This window comes from Limulus polyphemus, unplaced genomic scaffold (genome assembly GCF_000517525.1).
Source record: "Limulus polyphemus unplaced genomic scaffold, Limulus_polyphemus-2.1.2 Scaffold6506, whole genome shotgun sequence".
NCBI classification, from domain to species: Eukaryota; Metazoa; Arthropoda; class Merostomata; order Xiphosura; family Limulidae; genus Limulus; species Limulus polyphemus.
Window position 1 is genome coordinate 28,324 of NW_013672116.1, and position 19,168 is coordinate 47,491.

General features: G+C 33.1%; 1 protein-coding gene and 1 long non-coding RNA gene across 3 annotated transcripts in view; one reads left to right on the forward strand and one right to left on the reverse strand.

Annotated features, from left to right (window-relative positions):
* LOC106473791 (ran-binding protein 9-like) overlaps positions 1-12,820 on the forward strand; it is a 39,225-nt gene extending 26,405 nt beyond the window's left edge. The window contains exons 4-6 of one of the 2 annotated variants that reach the window (XM_013934467.2): positions 3,318-3,463; positions 4,841-4,952; positions 10,732-12,820. In XM_013934467.2, coding sequence (XP_013789921.1) covers positions 3,318-3,463; positions 4,841-4,952; positions 10,732-10,865 — 392 coding nt within the window. In that variant the 3' untranslated portion in view covers positions 10,866-12,820. Of the gene's footprint in view, positions 1-3,317; positions 3,464-4,840; positions 4,953-6,414; positions 6,744-10,731 lie in introns of those variants that run through there. The other variant, XM_022402179.1, reaches the window with a different exon arrangement.
* Positions 12,821-14,061: 1,241 nt separating this feature from the next.
* LOC106473792 lies at positions 14,062-18,478 on the reverse strand. Its single transcript, XR_001291707.2, has 3 exons — positions 18,403-18,478; positions 15,760-15,819; positions 14,062-14,194 (listed from the first exon to the last, which is right to left on the reverse strand). It is a non-coding gene; the product is annotated as an uncharacterized LOC106473792 (long non-coding RNA).
* Between the last annotated feature and the right edge of the window lie 690 nt (positions 18,479-19,168).

Consider the following 19,168-nt stretch of genomic DNA (forward strand, 5'->3'; position numbering starts at 1 on the left):
GTTGCATCAGCGAGGTCACGTGACTAGTATCACGCCACGTCCTTCTCTCGAACCTTCATGAATTATTGGGAGGCTACTAGATTGGGGTAGTCTGGTATATATATAAGATGGTCACAACGTGACGAGGTAATGAGTAATTGAACTGCAGTCAGTGAGTGTGTAATTGAACGGAGTAATGTCGAGCTCGTGAGATGCGAGTTATAGCGTTTGTTATAGAGCGACTGTTGAAATTAAGTGTATCGTAAAGTTACAGTCTAATACTGTCTGTCTGCAGCTTCATGCTCGTTTCACACTACTTATATCTTTATTACATATCCGTTTGGCCACTTTCTATATTCTTGAAACCAATTAGTTATTAATAAAACCTTCTACAGTAATCTGATTTTAACTCTTATTATAACAAAACATAAAAATAATAAAATATTCACTCACAAATATGTAAATTAAATACTAATATTTAAACTAAACAGCCTTTTATATCATGACAAAGTAACTTTAAAAAATGCTCTCTAGAATATTGGTTGGTCTAGCATTGGTTCTTCTATATATTTATCTGATGCCCATTTCTGTAGATGTTGCTATATATTCCTTGTTTTTTAAAGAAAATATGGAGTAATAGTGAAAATGTTGAGATATATTTTACACATCCTCACTTTCTGCTACTAAGTTGTGCAACAAAATGTTTACTGGTGAAAGTAAACGTTTTGTTATTATGATACCGTAGAACTTCTTTATTAATCAATGGGTAGAATAACAAGAATTGAAAATGTCAACCATAAGCTTAACTGAACATTTAATACTTATCAAGTCTAAAACTTTAGGTATAAAATACAGTTTCCAATTAAGTTCTAAACCAATACTTTGTGTCAATCTTGTATGAAATTAACAATACCACCCCTCATAAAACAAACAATTTTTAAATATTTTATTAATAAAATCTTTTAATTTAGTTAATCTACAAAAGACTTGTATTATGCATAGCTATAGCTATAGGTAATGATAAACAGTGATACAGAAAGAGTGGAATATATTTTCATCTGTCTCACTTGGCTGTTGTTGGCTAAGTCACTAACTGTTTCCTTCTACAATAATACACAAGTATATAAATACACTAGCATTATTTTATTACAAATTACAGATTTTACAATAAGTAAGATTATTTTTTAGAACAGGTATGACATTTTGTTCACTGGTGTGGTCATTCTCAAGTACATAAGTTTTAACCATTTTGTTTACATTTGTTTGTTATACAGCCTGAAGAATTATTTTCTATACATATATATATATATATATATATATATACACATACATAGACAGACACACATTCAAAAGATGAAAAAGATAGATTAGATTAACCACAATTTACTGTATGCTCTAATTCTTTGTTATTAGACTATCCACTGTTTACTCTCTTCTAATTCATTTTGACTAAGATTGCATCACTAAGATTACAAATTTCTCTTATCCCTAATTTTTAATTCATCTATATGTTCAACTTCATGCTTGTTACTGTTCACAGTGTTATAAATAATCTTCCTTAAATTTATTGGAATATAGCTCATTTCACCAATCATTATTTTTATGAGCTCCAGATTTTGTTAATTAAGCTAGTTACTGTTACCTGTGTTATTTATTTACAGCTAACAGTTTTTTATTAATAAAACTGAAATTAGTGATTTTTCTAAAAAGGATTCGAAAGTTTTAAAATAGTTACACTCTCATACATTTGTAGCTACTTGATAAATTATATGTCATGTTCAACACATTAAGCAAGTCTTAATGAGTTATCTCATAACACAAAATTCAATGGTTAGAATCTGACTCAAACTAATCAAATAAAAGTATATTACAGATATGTTTATTAAAAATTAGAAATATAGTTTAATTCCCAAAACTATCTGTTTATAAGTTTGAGCAAGTGGATCAAATCATGTTTACATGTAGTGGGTGGATGCTCTATCAGAATGATGTAGCTATGGGATCAAAGTTTACACGTAGTGGGTAGATGCTATATCAGAATGATGTAGTTATGGGATCAAAGTTTGCACGATAAGTGGGTAGATGCTCTATCAGAATGATGTAGTTAAGGGATCAAAGTTTGCACGTAGTGGGTGGATGCTCTATCAGAATGATGTAGTTATGGGATCAAAGTTTACACATAGTGGGTAGATGCTCTATCAGAATAATGTAGTTATGGGATCAAAGTTTGCACGTAGTGGGTAGATGCTCTATCAGAATGATGTAGTTATGGGATCAAAGTTTGCATGTAGTGGGTAGATGATCTATCAGAATGATGTAGTTATGGGATCAAAGTTTACATGTAGTGGGTAGATGCTCTATCAGAATGATGTAGTTATGGGATCAAAGTTTACATGTAGTGGGTAGATGCTCTATCAGAATAATGTAGTTATGGGATCAAAGTTTGCACGTAGTGGGTAGATGCTCTATCAGAATGATGTAGTTATGGGATCAAAGTAGATGCTATTTTAGCACATTTCTTCCTTTGTTAGTATTAGTTATTTGTTGTACCATTGTTTATCATTTTCATACATAAAATGTGCTTCCAATCCTTTTTAAAGTATCTGACTAACAAATATCTTAGTACTAAGTTTACTGTTTAAGAACAAAAGAATGTCTTTTCTTAGTATTTTCAAAACTAACATTATTAACTAACCTTTATGTTTGTGGATTATCACCTATTACAAGACATCATACTTTACTTATCATGGCTAGAGTATGATTTGTTGCAATTTCCTTTCTGTATGGTCTTGGTATCCCAAGTTGATACATATTCCTTTGTTTATCAATGCCATTAAATGCAAATGATATCTCCATTGTAGAATTTCTAAATCTTTGATCTAAACACATCTTTATGACCCGAAAAGACTGTTATGTTCCCTTCCCATATATATGTATATTATTGAGGTATTATGTATCATATTAATAACTGTTTATGGTACATTCTGTATATAAGTATTTTGTACATGTGTGTCATCTAGGTATTGTTGATTAAATATGAAAATATTTTTTATACATATATATTGATAATGAAGTTAATAAGTGTCTTATGAAATTGTTTTTCACTATAATCAGCATATTGTTTAGTTAGGCTATAATTATGAAGTGTGCATTCTAAAATATGGTTTTTAAACTTGAAGTGATTTTAATTGGTTACTTCTTGTGACTTGTTTTTAAATTGGCTACTACTTTTATTATGTTTGTTAAATTGGTTACTACTTAAGGCACATTTTAAGCTGATTACTATTTGCAGTGTGTTTAGCTAATCACTTTATTGATGTTGACCTGATGTATCCTAGATGTTGACCCACCACGGAGACTTATGTGTGGAGGGAGTCAATTAGCACTAGAACGAATGCTACAGTTTGGACGAGAGCTTCATTCATTTAGTGTACAACTAAAGAGGGAGTTTGGAACTAATGAAACTAACAAAAAAATGTTGCAGGTAAGGATATATATATATAAATATATATAGTTTTAGTTGAGAATATGTGAATATTTTATTAATGCATATAACGCTGGAGAAATTGGATTTGGTGTGTCATCACACATCAAAATATTAATAATACTAGAAACATTGGACACGTTCAGACATTTACACAGCGAAAGATTAATAACACTAGAAACATTGGACACGTTCGATATTTACACATCAATAGATTAATAACACTAGAAACATTGGACACATTCAGATATTTACACATCAATAGATTAATAACACTAGAAACATTGGACACATTCAAATATTTACACATCAATAGATTAATAACACTAGAAACATTGGACACGTTCAGATATTTACACATCAATAGATTAATAACACTAGAAACATTGGACACATTCAGATATTTACACATCAATAGATTAATAACACTAGAAACATTGGACACGTTCAGATATTTACACATCAAAATATTAATAACACTAGAAACATTGAACACGTTCAAATATTTACACATCAAAAGATTAATAACACTAGAAACATTGGACATGTTCAGATATTTACACATCAAAATATTAATAACACTAGAAACATTGGACACGTTTAGACGTGTGTCTTATGCTGGAACATCTGCTAATATTAGATAAGAATATTTGCAGATATTATATATCTGTGCAGTCTGTGTTGTAACATTTGTAAATGGTACATTTTCATGCCCAGTGTTGTATGGTTTATAAATGTCAAATACATCTTATGTTGAAACACCTCTTAATATTATGTATCTTTGTGTCCTATGTTAGAATATTTGTGAATGTTATGTTTCTGAGCCTTATATTGAAATATTTTTGAATGTTGCATGACTCGTGGACCTGTAATGTAGCTCCGTTGATAACAACATGTATTGACATACACCATGGTAATTTTCAGTTGGCTTTGTTTGTAATGTACTAGAACTTGTAAAATTTTAAATATATGTCTGATAGATGTGTAACTTTTAGTTATTTGTTTTATCACATAAAATCTCTGGATGTTAAACAATTGTTTAAACCATGTAAAAAGTTCTAGTAATTTCTGAGTTCATGATAAAACTTAAGAGTAATTTTTAAGGAGTGAATCTGCTTAAAGCTGTGAAACAAATTAACATTTTGAGCAAGAATTGCTCTTTTCCAGACTACAAATGAATTGATAACAATCATAAAATAAGTGATTCTAGCTCAAGAATTATAAGACATTTAATTTTTTAGCATAAATATTAGGCCTAATGCTAGATATTTAAACATTTATAATATTATTAAGAGTAATCTGTTTTCTGTTAAGTTTCCATGTATAAAATCATATACATTTTTAGTGTTTAGTCCAATAGTTTGTTATCCATGACAGGATGCCTTCAGCCTCTTAGCATACTCAGACCCATGGAATAGCCCAGTAGGACATCAGATGGATCCAGTTCAGAGAGAACCTGTGTGTGCTGCACTCAACAGTACAATTTTAGGTATGTGTCTAACCCAACAGTTAAATTATATGAGTTGTGTTTATGTGTAGTTGTCTTATGTTTCTAGAACCCAACAGTTAAATTATAGGAGTTATATTTATGTGTAGATAAGTTTCTTATGTTTCTATAACCCAACAGTTAAATTATAAGAGTTGTGTTTATGTGTAGTTGTCTTATGGTTCTAGAACCCAACAGTTAAATTATAGGAGTTATGTTTATGTGTAGATAAGTTTCTTATGGTTCTAGAAACCAACAGTTAAATTATATGAGTTGTGTTTATGTATAGTTAAATTATATGAGTTATGTTTATGTGTAGATAAGTTTCTTATGTTTCTAGAACCCAACAATTAAATTATAAGAGTTATGTTTATGTGTAGTTGTCTTATGGTTCTAGAACCCAACAATTAAATTATAAGGGTTATGTTTATGTGTAGATAAGTTTCTTATGTTTCTATAACCCAACAGTTAAATTATATGAGTTGTGTTTATGTGTAGATAAGTTTCTTATGTTTCTATAACCCAACAGTTAAATTATATGAGTTATGTTTATGTGTAGATAAGTTTCTTATGTTTCTAGAACCCAACAGTTAAATTATAAGAGTTGTGTTTATGTGTAGTTGTCTTATGTTTCTAGAACCCAGCTGTTAAATTATATGAGTTATGTTTATGTGTAGATAAGTTTCTTATGTTTCTAGAACCCAACAGTTAAATTATAAGAGTTATGTTTATGTGTAGATAAGAGTTATGTTTATGTGTAGTTGTCTTATGTTTCTAGAACCCAACAATTAAATTATAAGAGTTATGTTTATGTGTAGTTGTCTTATGGTTCTAGAACCCAACAATTAAATTATAAGAGTTATGTTTATGTATAGGTGTTTTATGGTTGACGAACCCAACAAGTAAGTTGTAATAATTGTGTTTCCAATATGGTACATTACCTCTTCTCACATAAATAGCTATTCTTGTTCAGTGCTGCCCTCTATATGTAAAAACAATTTATGCATGCCATAAGCCTTGAATCTCCCACATCTGAAATTGACTAATTACGATGCGCCTCACATGCAAGTCATCATGCGACAACCCTCCACCAATAAGAGTGCGACATACACTCTAACGCATGTAACTCCCTCTATTCAGTTCTACCGAACTATCACTTCTTGTTTGCCAGTATTTGTGTTCTAACATTTAGTTTGTTCTTTTTTCAAGTGTTTCATTTTGATTTTTTTCCATGTCTTTGTATTAATTTTTCTCAACAAGTGTATTCTTTATCATACGATAGTGATATTTATAACTTGTTGATTTATTCCAAGGCAGAATTATTTTATATTCCTACCTGGTTAAGGAATATAAAAAACTTTTTCTTTGTTTCTGCCAATATAGTTGTGTTTGGTTATTCATTTTGCAATCTATGTTACCACTTTGGAGGTTATATGTTCTATTCGCACATTTACACTGGCTTCAGGTCGTGGTACTCCATGGGAAGATTTTTGGCTTTACTTTGTCGGGAGATTGGTCGTCCAAGTAGCTGATACTCGTCAGGTCTCGCCTCAAGTTTGGAGGCTCACACATTTTGACATACAGTCTGCCGCCTTTCAAAAGATAAGACATTATATTGTTATGGTTTTTGAATACTTTTAATATTATTATCTGTAGTTATTTGAATTTTATAAGTTTCATTAGTTTAATCGATACTCATAGCCCAGTTCAGGTTAGAAATTAGGCTTGCATGTATCCTTTCTCCTATACTACTGATACTAGGGGTCTTTGTTATTTTAGGATTACCTGTAATTCATCTGACTGGGATATCAATCATTCGTTTAACTATATTGTTTTTCTTCCACACATAACGTCTTATATATAGGTTATTGTTAATACACGCTTAATTTAAAAATTCCTATTTATTTCATTTTCAATATTATATATATTGTTAGGTTAAGATTTTTATTTTAGAGCTTAGTGATGTCCTTTGTCCTGCACTGTTTGAGTAGGCTTAAAACATGTCTGTTATTTTCAGTTTTCTTGTAGTTATACTTGAGGATTATCATTAAGTTAAATATCTTGCTATCTTAGGCTTAACAAGTGTCTGTTAATTTCCTACCATCCACCCTACCTGCTCCCAATATTAGTCACCTTTTGTTCTAAAATGTATTTTTACACACCCCTCTATCAGGACCATCCATTAATTTTCTTCTTAATTTGTTTCTTCCCTTTTCTTCTATATGAGTTGATAGATGTTCATATCCCCCATGATGTCGAGTTTCCTGCTTCCTCCCCTTCCTCTGGATTGTTTCTCTTCCCTGATGCTCATCTCCATTGGTTGGAGATGTGTTTAATCTGTAGGAGGCTTCAGGACTATGGTCTCCAGGCAAATAGTCTTATTCCCTTCAAACCCTGGCACTTCATCCAGTCCAGTGTGCTTTAGTTTACTCAGTGTTTTGTGGATTTGACTGATCATGTCTCATTTCATTTAATCAACAGTGGTGGCTTCTGTTTCTCACCAAGGGTACATTCTTTCTTGTTCCTTTTGTGGTAGACAGTGGATCTCCTCTTTTTGAACCAACACACTTCATGTGCATTTCCTGAAGGGTCATGTTCCAGGTTTTTGTCCTCGTTGCTCATTGCCTTTTCAGTCCCATCACATTTTCTCCCCAGGAGTGACCTCTCAATTCTCCAAATTTTTTATGGCTCTACCTCCTGTGGGGTACTCCTCCACATTAAGTTTTTGAATATTTTATCAATTCCCTCTTTTGTTATTGGTCTCAAGTTCATCACCCCCTTGCTCTGGCTGTTGATATGTTTAGACAGGATTACATCCAGTTTCTCATGTTAGTTTTTTTCCTTCCATCATTTTTTCCCAAAATGTTTGTTCATCCATCTCACTCCAGTTCAGGTTTTTCTAAATGAATTCCTGGATGGCACAAATCTGGGTTTCTCTGCTGTTTGGCTTGATTGTTTCTTTGGTTATGGATAATTTTTATTTACCTCCATTTTGTGGTTCGTCTGGTATATTCCTTTCAACTTCTCTATTTTTTTACCATATTCCACATTTCTTCTCGATTGGTTCCAGATGAACTTGTTGGTCCAGTACATGCTTTGGGTTGCTTCATTATTTTTAATGTTTTTCTGTTGAATCCATCTCCCATGATTTGTCTGTGTTTTTTTTTTTCCTTTCATCCCTGACCCATTGGGTTTGGATTGTGATCCGATTGGCCTTTTTTTCCTCGTATCCTTTTCCCTGCATATCCAAGCTGTCATCTGTTGGAGGTACTTTGTCTCTCGAGCATTGGAATTACTACTCTTATGTTCATCTCCCATTCTTTACTTTGGGTAGATGTTTCGTCCTTGTCAGGTACCATCATCCACCTGTTGCCATCCTTCACTCTTTCATGAGACTGTGGTTGGGTAAGTTACCTTTTAATATATATACTTCTTATTTTCAGGGGCATCTCCCTCTATTTTTCTTTATGGATCCTGCTCTGTGGCGAGTAGTGCCTGTCCAGGTATACTTAAACTAGTAAAAGTCACACTATAAGGCCATGATGACTTAACCATTATAATTTCATGGCCACACACTGCGGAAATGGGGGATTCCACAAGATTGCTTGTAGGTTTATCCTCACAATAGGTTTGCTTCATAAGTTTGCCCATCCTGGACCGTACTCACCCATGGACTACATGTGTAAAGCAAAAGGGGATAGCTGCCCATTGTATTTAAGAAATTGGTATGGTCTGCTTTTCAAAATAGTGTTTTTTGTTCACTCATTGCACTGTCTCAGATGTTGTCATTTCCTCTGGACTCTCCACCGTGCTTTCTTCCCCCTCTTCTTTTAGTAGAGTTTGAGAGTCCTTCTCACTTTCCAGTTCCAAGCCACTGGGGTGGTGGACTATGGAAACATCATCCTGAATGTGATAATGAAATACAAGTAATATATGTAAATTATTATAAAACCATTTAGTTGAGAGTAGGGCAGTGGTGTTCTGCTGGTGTAGATGATGAGATTGTGAACCTACATCCTACCCCCACATGGATGTCGGTTTCCGGTGGCTGCATTTTGGATTTAGAGTTGAACCAATCAACATAAGTCCTCACACATGTATTACATATGTCTCTATTCCCTCATTCATTTCTACTGTTGTTACTTCATCCATGGAGTGGATCATGATGGAAGTATTTACAGATTACAATGGTTCCTCCACTATTCCTCTATGATTATTATTCCAAGGATGTTCCTACACTCTGGGTGGTTCTTGTCATTATATATTTAAGTGAGATGGTTTACATTAGACAGACATTTTTTTGATGTCGGGTTCCCAAAACGATCATTCAATTTCACACATTGTTATAAAACAACACCGTATGCTCGTTCGTGGATCGAGGGGTTCTTGATTCCCTCCGGTCTCATGAACTTGAGGTGAAGACAGTATGATCCTCTTTCCTACCCCCACCTGATGGCTGGGTTTTGGATTGTAATTGACTTGCCACTGGTATGATCCTCATTCTACAACCCTGTGGATGTCGGTTCCCAGCATCATGGGTTTTGGATTGTAGTCAACTTGCCAATGGTATGATCCTCATCCTACATCCCTGTGGATGTCGGTTCCCAGCAGCATGGGTTTTGGATTGTAGTCAACTTGCCAACGGTATGATCCTCATCCTAACTCCCTGTGGATGTCAGTTCCAAGCAGCATGGGTTTTGGATTGTAGTCAACTTGCCAATAGCATGATCCTACCTCCCTGTGGATGTCGGTTCCCAACAGCATGGGTATTGGTTGTAGTTGACTTGCCGTATACAGTCCGTCATGCTCTAGCCACTCTACACCTGGAGGCACATCCTTTTATCTTACTAACTTTTATGTTTTCCGGAATTGAGTTTTGCATACAGAGGGCAACATAGTTATTTACGTGAGAGGTGGTAAGTACCTATCAGAAATACATTTTATAGTATGGGAAAATTATAACTTTTGTGTAATTATCTGTTATGATTCTAGAAACCAACAGTTAAATTATAGGAATTATGTTTATATGTAGCTCAGTGTCTTATGGTTCTATAACCCAACAGTTAAATTATAGGAGTTGTGTTTATGTATAGGTGTCTTATGATTCTATAACTCAACAGTTAAATTATTAAGTTGTGTTTATGTATAGGTGTCTTATGACTCTAGAACTCAACAGTTAAATTATTAAGTTGTGTTTATGTATAAGTGTCTTATGGTTCTAGAACTCAACAGTTAAATTATTAAGTTGTGTTTATGTATAGGTGTCTTATGACTCTAGAACTCAACAGTTAAATTATTAAGTTGTGTTTATGTATAAGTGTCTTATGGTTCTAGAACTCAACAGTTAAATTATTAAGTTGTGTTTATGTATAGGTGTCTTATGGTTCTAGAACTCAACAGTTAAATTATTAAGTTGTGTTTATGTATAGGTGTCTGACGATTCTAGAACTCAACAGTTAAATTATAGGAGCTGTAGGAGTAATGCTGGGTGTATCAGTGAATTTACTTATACCTCTGTATTTTTAACCTCACATGTCTACACTTCTGGTAAATTACTTGACTTAAAAAATAAGGATAATGCAGACTATGAGAATGTGCTCAGTATCAGAAGTTTGGTTAAAATATTTCATACATGCACTTATTTGTAGAAACAGCTGTTCTAGTGATGGATGTTTTATACTAGTCATCTGCTCATTTTATGTGTGAAAATCTCTTGTAAAGATATATTACCTTAATTGTGATTTTTAATTTTTAAGACTGACACTACATTTTCTTTGTGCAGAATCTCACAATCTACCACGCCAGCCACCTTTAGAACTTGCCTTAGCTCACGCACAGGAAGTGGTCAAGCTCATGTCCAGAAGTGGACTTGGTTCTTGTGCTTTTGCAAATCTGGAAGATACCCTGTTACATTGACCCTGTTTTTGATATAGAGCAGCATTTTTTTTCTGTATCCAGTCTGCTAGTTTCACGAAAATTATAAATCATTTTAATTTAATCCTATATGCCTTCTTGTGCACTTCTCTCTCTGCTGCTGTTGTCTTATTTCAGTCTGTCTTTGTTCAGTTTTGGACGTTCCAAACTACAGTACTTCGCAGCAGTGACAAATAAACCTCCTTTCTCAAAGCATTAATGTGATTTAATCTTCACATCTGATCCCATTTTATAATTTACTTGGCTGCTCATACCAAGATCTACCAAAACCATATAGTTGTTCCCTCCACATGGGTGGACTTGTGCGTAATCTAGATGTGGTTTTGTAGAGACATATAGCAGTAAGAGAACATGGTAAGTTTAAAACAAACCTTATGGCTGGTTTGTGACTAACATATACAAGGTTGTAAAGAAACTACAAACCACACATCTATTTCTGGATGTGGTTTTCTCTTGTGAGAGAAAGATGTTATTTTACAAAGCTTTTATTATAATCTATTAGATGTTCCAGTTGAAGTGGTTAGGTTGATAGTTGTTAATCAATTAGAATATTAATGAATTCGGCTAGCCCTGTAGAGGTGGTTCACAGTAAGAGTTTGTATTTCAACGATTTAGTAAAATTCATCCAATGTACCTGATTTATCCCAGTAATAATGAAATCAACTACAACTGAAGAAACGGCTCATGGAAGCAAAATAGAATATGCTGAAAAATTCTCATTATGTAAAACGTTAATTTCATAGCTTGGTAATTCTGGAGAGTGAAACAAGTTACAACATATGTTCACAGCATCAGTACTGTTTTTTCTTTTCTTTTTGTGAAGCATTCATTCATTCTCAGGAACATATTTTGATTTATAATTTTGTTTTTCCTAATTTATTGAGAAACTGTTAGTATTACACATGATTGTAAAAATGTACGTGATTTTTCAGCAAAGCCGTTAATTCTCTAGTATAACAGAAAGAGATTTCATAAAACTTCCACCTTCATGGATTGCATGCTTCAAATATAATGTTTTATATTGTAATTGTTTCTTATTCCTGCTATTATTCAAATGATTTTATACCTTCAGACGTAGAGAAATAAAGCTAAAGTATCAATGTGATTTTTTAATAAATTACTCGCAGGCTGCTAATACTAGTATTTTATTTAAATCTGAAGGTGATAAGTGTACTTTACATAGTGTTGTGAATAACCTTAGCCTTGTTATTCAAACACTACCATGGAAAATTGAACTTAGTTTTATTTTGTAACTAAAATTAGTTTTTCATATTAACTTTGCCAGTCACACCTCTTTTAAATAAGTAAAATCAGAAATAAATTAAGAGCTGCTTGAAATATACTGGTGGATAAGATTGTTTTATTTTATCTTGAAACTTCAATAAAATACTTATGTTATAATTTTATAATGGAAAGGAAACAGTAAGAATTTTAATTTTGATGTACGTAACTTATTATTGCTGAAAACTAGCTTTAAAACACACGTTTTTTATGGTAACTTGTGGTCATTGTTTCAGTTTTTTATAAAGAAATTAAGGCCTATTTACATAATCAAATAATGTTTTATATTATAAGAATAAAGCAAACAAAACTGATAGTTAAAATATAAGATTCTAACCAGGGTTCAGTGCCACATGAAACACAAATTAAGTATAGTGTGATTTCTTTGTTAAAAAACATTACCAACAGTAGTATTGAATGGTGTAATTAAAAGTGATACTTAACTCACTATGAACTGTACAGTTTACCCGTTATTAACTTTGTTCCTAGTAAACTACATGGTGAGACTACATCTCTACTGATTTAGGCCTGAGGGATGTTTAGAAAGCACTTCATTTAATATTTTACGTTTTTACTGGTTTAGAGATATCAGTGTTTACATTTCTATGTAGAACTGTGGCATTTTGAATTATTGTGTAATAAATAATTGTATCAAGGTCCTTTCTGGCTAGTTTGATTTTGATTAATATAACGTCATATAAACACACTAAAAGTAAAAAAAAAGGATCTTAATCATAGATACAGGAGGCATTTAATTTAAGACCATTTTTGAATTATGAGATATTTCTACACACAGTGAAACACTTGAGACATTTAACAAACACCATGTTAGCTACAAAAATTGTCTATTATTTGTCAAGTCCTAAAGCTGTTATTCTGTTTCTCTAAAAAACTTTTACTTAATTTCCCATCAGTGGATGTTGAATAGTGATTCTATAACACAAGAGAAAATAACTGTGAACTATTTGCAGGATATTCGGTAATATTTACAGGTTCTGATACTAATAAGATTTCAAAACTATTGTAGTTGTAAACATAACTGACAGAACAGAAATGCTGGCTTGGCACAAACTGAACTAACAAGTTCTCAAAACTTATAGTTGTGATAGAAGCATCACACTAAACTTAGAAATACAGGTTTGGTAAAACAGTGTACTAACAACATTTATAGTTGTGACAGGAGCATCACAATAAACTTAGAAATACAGGTTTGGTAGAACAGTGTACTAACAACATTTTGTAACAGCATCTGACACTTTCTTCTACCAAAAGTAGTTCATACGAACTGTCTGGATATCACTATATATATATATATATATATATATATATATGTATGGTGATGTAAACTGGACTCAAAACAACATAGATATTATAAGACTGTTGTTATTTTACATTAAACTGTTGTATATCACAGCCATTAATGTAAGGTTAACTGTAATGTGACTCCAATTACTATATAAAACAGTGAAAGTAGCTAGTTTACGGCACCAACTCTTCGAATAATTTAACCACCATCCTTATATTGCATTCCTGGCTCCAACGTGTGGATCAAAATTTTGAGGCAACATAACATGCTTCATGGGTGCTCAGATTCACAGTCCAACATACCTATAAACCTGCACTGTAATTTCACAAAACTGTTTATAATATTGATATATTGTTGATAATTAATTTATGAAGTTATTACAAGTTATAATACTTTTTAGAATGTATTTTGATACATAAACTTAAAAACTGCCAATGAATTATTTCCATCTTAATAGTTTTGATACTCTTGTAAATCATATTTCCTGCTCTTCAGAAAAAACAACAAATATTGAAAACTTTTTTAATGATGTTTTCAACCTTCAAAGAATGGCAGAAAATGTCCAGTTGACCATCTTTAAGAATACACACATTTGTGAGTTCAGTGGTAGAAACTTTAATTTTATAACACAGACAGCTACACAGTTATAATTTCATTTTCTTTAAAACACAACAGCTGTAGTCTCATATGGTTTTTAAACATCTTCAAATGTTCCTCTACAAACCTAAAAAAGAAAATACTAGAACTTAATGAAAAGATTCAAAATGTAGGAATTAACAGTATGATCAGTACTGCGATTAGGTTACAATCAGGCTTCAGTTAGAAGTGAAAGAACAGAATTATCATTAAGACTGAGACTAGGTTGCAATCAAGTTTTTGATTAAAAGAAAAAAAATGTGATGAATCCAGTACTTACTAAAAAATTGAGAACTGTGAATACAAAGTAACTAGAAGAAAATAATTAATGTAAGTAATCATGGAACCATTGTTATATTAGAAACATGATTTACTAAAACAATTGCAAGTTGCAATTTCAGCTTTTGGAATTTAAGACTCAAAAACAAGTTTGGAGACTGAATGCAGTCAACAACTAGGATTTCTAGGGTGGACTAGAAAAGCAAAAAATGGGGCTCAGTAAGACGTTAAACAATATTCTATAAAAAAACTGGAAGCTAGTACAAGGATGATAAATAAAGGAATAGTTTCATCAAAAAATGTCATCATCTAAGTGTGTATGTTGATCAACTTTTCCTACCTGGAATAGAATATTATAAAATATGTCTTGGTAAAAAGACAAACAATAAACTATAAAACTGGGACATACTTATTGTTACGACAGTGAGGGTCACGTGACGCTAGTAACACGTCATATTTTCGAACGTTCACGTCCCTTTCTGAAGTCTCGGGAGTTTACTAGATTTTGTTATTCTTGTACATATAAGATGGTCAAGACATGACGGCAACAAGGTGTGTAATTGACAGTTGAGTTGAGCACGTGAGACGTTCATTGTGAATTATAGCGTTTGTTACAGCGCGACTGTGGAAATTAAGTGTATTGCAAAGTTGTATTCAGAAAGAATAAACCAGTTTTATTTGAGAAAGGACTTGTATCGCTAAAGTTTCTTCGGAAAGAAATTATACGGAAAATTAACTAAGGAACGGAGACGTAACATTATCATAACATGAGTTCCATCTTCTAAACTAAACCAAAACTATTAATAAATAATCTTAAAACTAGCCCTTATCATTCATATACTTATCAACCTTTCTCTTAAACTCAGTTAAATTTACTGCTTCCACAACATCTGAAGGCAACCCATTCCAAAGGCCAACCATCCCATTAGAAAAAAAACTGTCTTAATTGAAGATGACTCCTACCCTACCAAAATTTATACTTGTGTCCCCTAGTCCTACTATTCTCACAACCCCTCCATCCCAGGCATCATTCTAGTAACCCTTTCCTAAGGTAAAAAGCCCAAGACTGAATACAATATTCCAAATGTGGCATAACCAGTGACCTATACAATGAAATTATAACCTCTTTTAAAAGCCAAGCAATGTTATAAAAGCAGGGCTTTTAAAAAAACATTAAGCAATATAACATGAAAAACAGGGTCTTAGTAAAACAGATGAATTAAACTATAAAAATTGAGTCCAAGTACAACAGAAAAAGGGTTTTAGTAAAATAACTGACCAATGCTATAAAAACAGGTTCTAAGGGTGAAGGACAAAACTATACAAATGGGATCTTCATTAAAGAGGTGAACAATGCTATAAATGGGTACTTACTCATTATCTTTGGTTGCAGCAAATGGTTCAAGGAATTTTCTACATTTCATGAAGTGTTTACTGTAAGTAAGAATATGAGATTTTGTTTCATATGTTCTTTGAAAACCTTATAGTAAAAAGCTTAAATGCAATGTGACTATAAAAACAACAGTTCTCTCGAACATTTTATGAGTTTTATCAATGGTACAGGACATTAAGTAATTCTCATGAGTTTCTTGTGCAAGACTGTCTTCTTAATATATCTCACTTTCTTCATGATGTTAGAAAAACAGTAGGTTAAAGAAATCCCTTTAACACAAAGATACAATACCCTATAACCTGTGCGCTTTCAACAGGTGGACCTTTCATCTTCAGGAGCAAACTGGATATCAGTAATTTTAATATTGACATGTATGGTAGCTTACTGTAGGTCCAAAGTTATTAATAATGGTAAACATGAACCTTATTAACTACGCTATGTATTTCTTTAATATTGTTGATACAATGTATGTTAATCAAGTTGAATTAGTTATGTTAACGTGTATTTTTTATCTTAGTAAAATTGCAACTGAATTATACATATATCTAACTGAAGTAATTGTTTTTCCCTCTTACTAAAGATGTAATATACAAGAAATTAGTGTACACCTCACAGGACTACTTTTGTCTTTCTAATGTTACAACATTCATGAAACAAGTACACACCTTCTTGAATTAGTTCTATATTTTCATCATATTAATAATACAGTATATACAAAAAAAATATTACATACCTGTTTTTATTAACTTAGTATTTTGTCAAATCATCACTCGATTTTAATGGTCATCCGAGATGACTGAAAACTTACTCGGACGACCAAGTTAAACCCCCATGTTGTCTGACGGACGACCAAGTTAACCCCCCACGTTGTCTGACGGATGACCAAGTTAACCCCCCATGTTGTCTGACGGACGACCAAGTTAACCCCCCACGTTGTCAGACGGACGACCAAGTTAACCCCCCACGTTGTCAGACGGACGACCAAGTTAACCCCCATGTTGTCTGACGGACGACCAAGTTAAACCCCCATGTTGTCTGACGGACGACCTAGTTAAACCCCCATGTTGTCTGACGGACGACCTAGTTAAACCCCCATGTTGTCTGACGGACAACCAAGTTAAACCCCCATGTTGTCTGACGGACGCCCTAGTTAAACCCCCATGTTGTCAGACGGACAACCTAGTTAAACCCCCATGTTGTCTGACGGACGACCAAGTTAACCCCCCACGTTGTCCAACAAATGACCAAGTTAAACCCCCATGTCCGACGGACGACAAAGTTAAACCTCCATGTTGTCTGACGGATGACTAGCACCCTGGAACAGGCCCTTACTCAAAAAAGCATTGCAGTTCACTGTACAAATATCCATGCTCACACGACACATGTAATGTTCGACTCTGATCCTGACCAAAATAATCGGTAAATTCCCTTAATAAAGACTCGAAATTTAAAACCCCACAAAAATATCTAATGGTCCTTTTTTGTTCAAAAAAAGATTGTTCTTTGTACAAGAGAAATGTTGATACAATCCACCAAAAGGGGCTGAAAATGTTAGGAAAAGTTTGCTTTTGAGATTGAATTCTTGTCACTTAACTGTCTATTGTGGAAAAGCTATGCTTCTTTGCTGCTTTATGCATGTAAGTTTGAATGGAATTCAACTGAGCACGAATGACTGTGTCATAACACAGTACAATGTTATCTCAGTTAGTTACATTACCACACATTGCATTGTGCGATGTTTGTTTTCATATATATGGGCAGGTGGAATTCTCAACGAAAACAAGTGCCAATAGCACGAATATTTAGTGAGATTAATTTCTAGTATAGATGCTTATGACAATAAAATTAACATGGCTTTCTCAACTTACTGTTAAACCTATGATAGAAAATAAAACAATCAATTTACAAAACCAAACTTAGAATTTTCAATGTTAATCATAATAGTTGAAATACTAACCCCCTTTCGATTACGTGCATATAGACGTAAATCTAATGTTGGACAGACATGCCCAATGGAGTCAAGGTAATACAGAAGGCCTAGCTACCATGGGCAAAGCAGGAAAATCCACGAATTAAACAGAGCATAATAATGATAACTGCAAACAAAATTTTATGAAAGTTTTGTTCAGTACTAAACAGAATAACAACAAATAAAATACGGCTAGCTTTACCTCTCTAGAGGTCAATACAAAATACGAGTATCAACGACAATACATATCAACTGTGTGTGTGTGTGTGTACATGTACAGTACTCAGGTATTGCATACGTAGTATGGTATAGAAGTATGTGTGAGAGTTAAGATGCAAGTATAGTCTTACATATGGCTGTACTTTACTGTACCTGGTGGCAGGCCAAGCTGGTTAGAATGAAAACACAACCTCATTGGCAATGATCACTGTTCTGTTTAAAGGTTTTACAGGTCACTGATTGTTTGTTTCCTTAAGATGCTATGTAACATTTACTTGGTTTGGGATTTTTGTTTCCAATGTAACGAAACTTCTTGGATCTGTTTTGAGGGTCTATGTACTTGTTTGTTTTGTTTTTTTTGGGGGGGACAACCTGGAAATTTCTTTAAAATCAAGCCCTGTAAACTAATAATAATATACATGAAATTGGTACATACCTGGTTGAATTAGTTCTGTAAGTAGACACAGCTTCTTCCATTGCCCGTAGATCAAGTGCTGCCTGAAATAACAGAAAAAAAATAGTATAAAAAATAGTTTACTATACACCACCAAAGTTTTACACATCACCTTAAAGAACAGTGGGAATTAATTATAAAAATATCTTCCGCATTATGGATGTCTGTTGTTAGAAAATAATTAGAAAACTATCCACTATGAACATTACTCTGCAACATGACTATACAATACGCAACTATATGAGAATTATAGCACCAAAGAACTTTGTACCTTTATTTTGTAACTGACTGTGCCCACAGCAGATGAATAGTGCACCATCCACTTCAAACCTTCCCTCATTAGCAACAGACTTTGACCCTTCCTTTGTAAGTAATTATATTTACACCTAACAGATAAACAGAATATCACCCATTTTGAAACTCTGTTTGTAACCAACTACATACTCAACTTGGAGATAACTGGAACACTACCAAATCTGAACCTCTCTTTCTATCCAATTACATCATCAAATAGTAAATAATTGGAACACAACTAAATCTGAACCTCCTTATCCAACTACTTATATCCTCAAATGGCAGATAAGAAGAACACAACCAAAATCTCAAACTCACTTTAGAATTTAACCAACTACATCCTCATCTAGAAGATAACTGTAACATCACCAAATCTGAACAATGCTTTGTAATGAACTAACTCCTCAACTAGCAGAAAAGTGTAACATCACCAAACCTGAACCTCTCTTTGTAA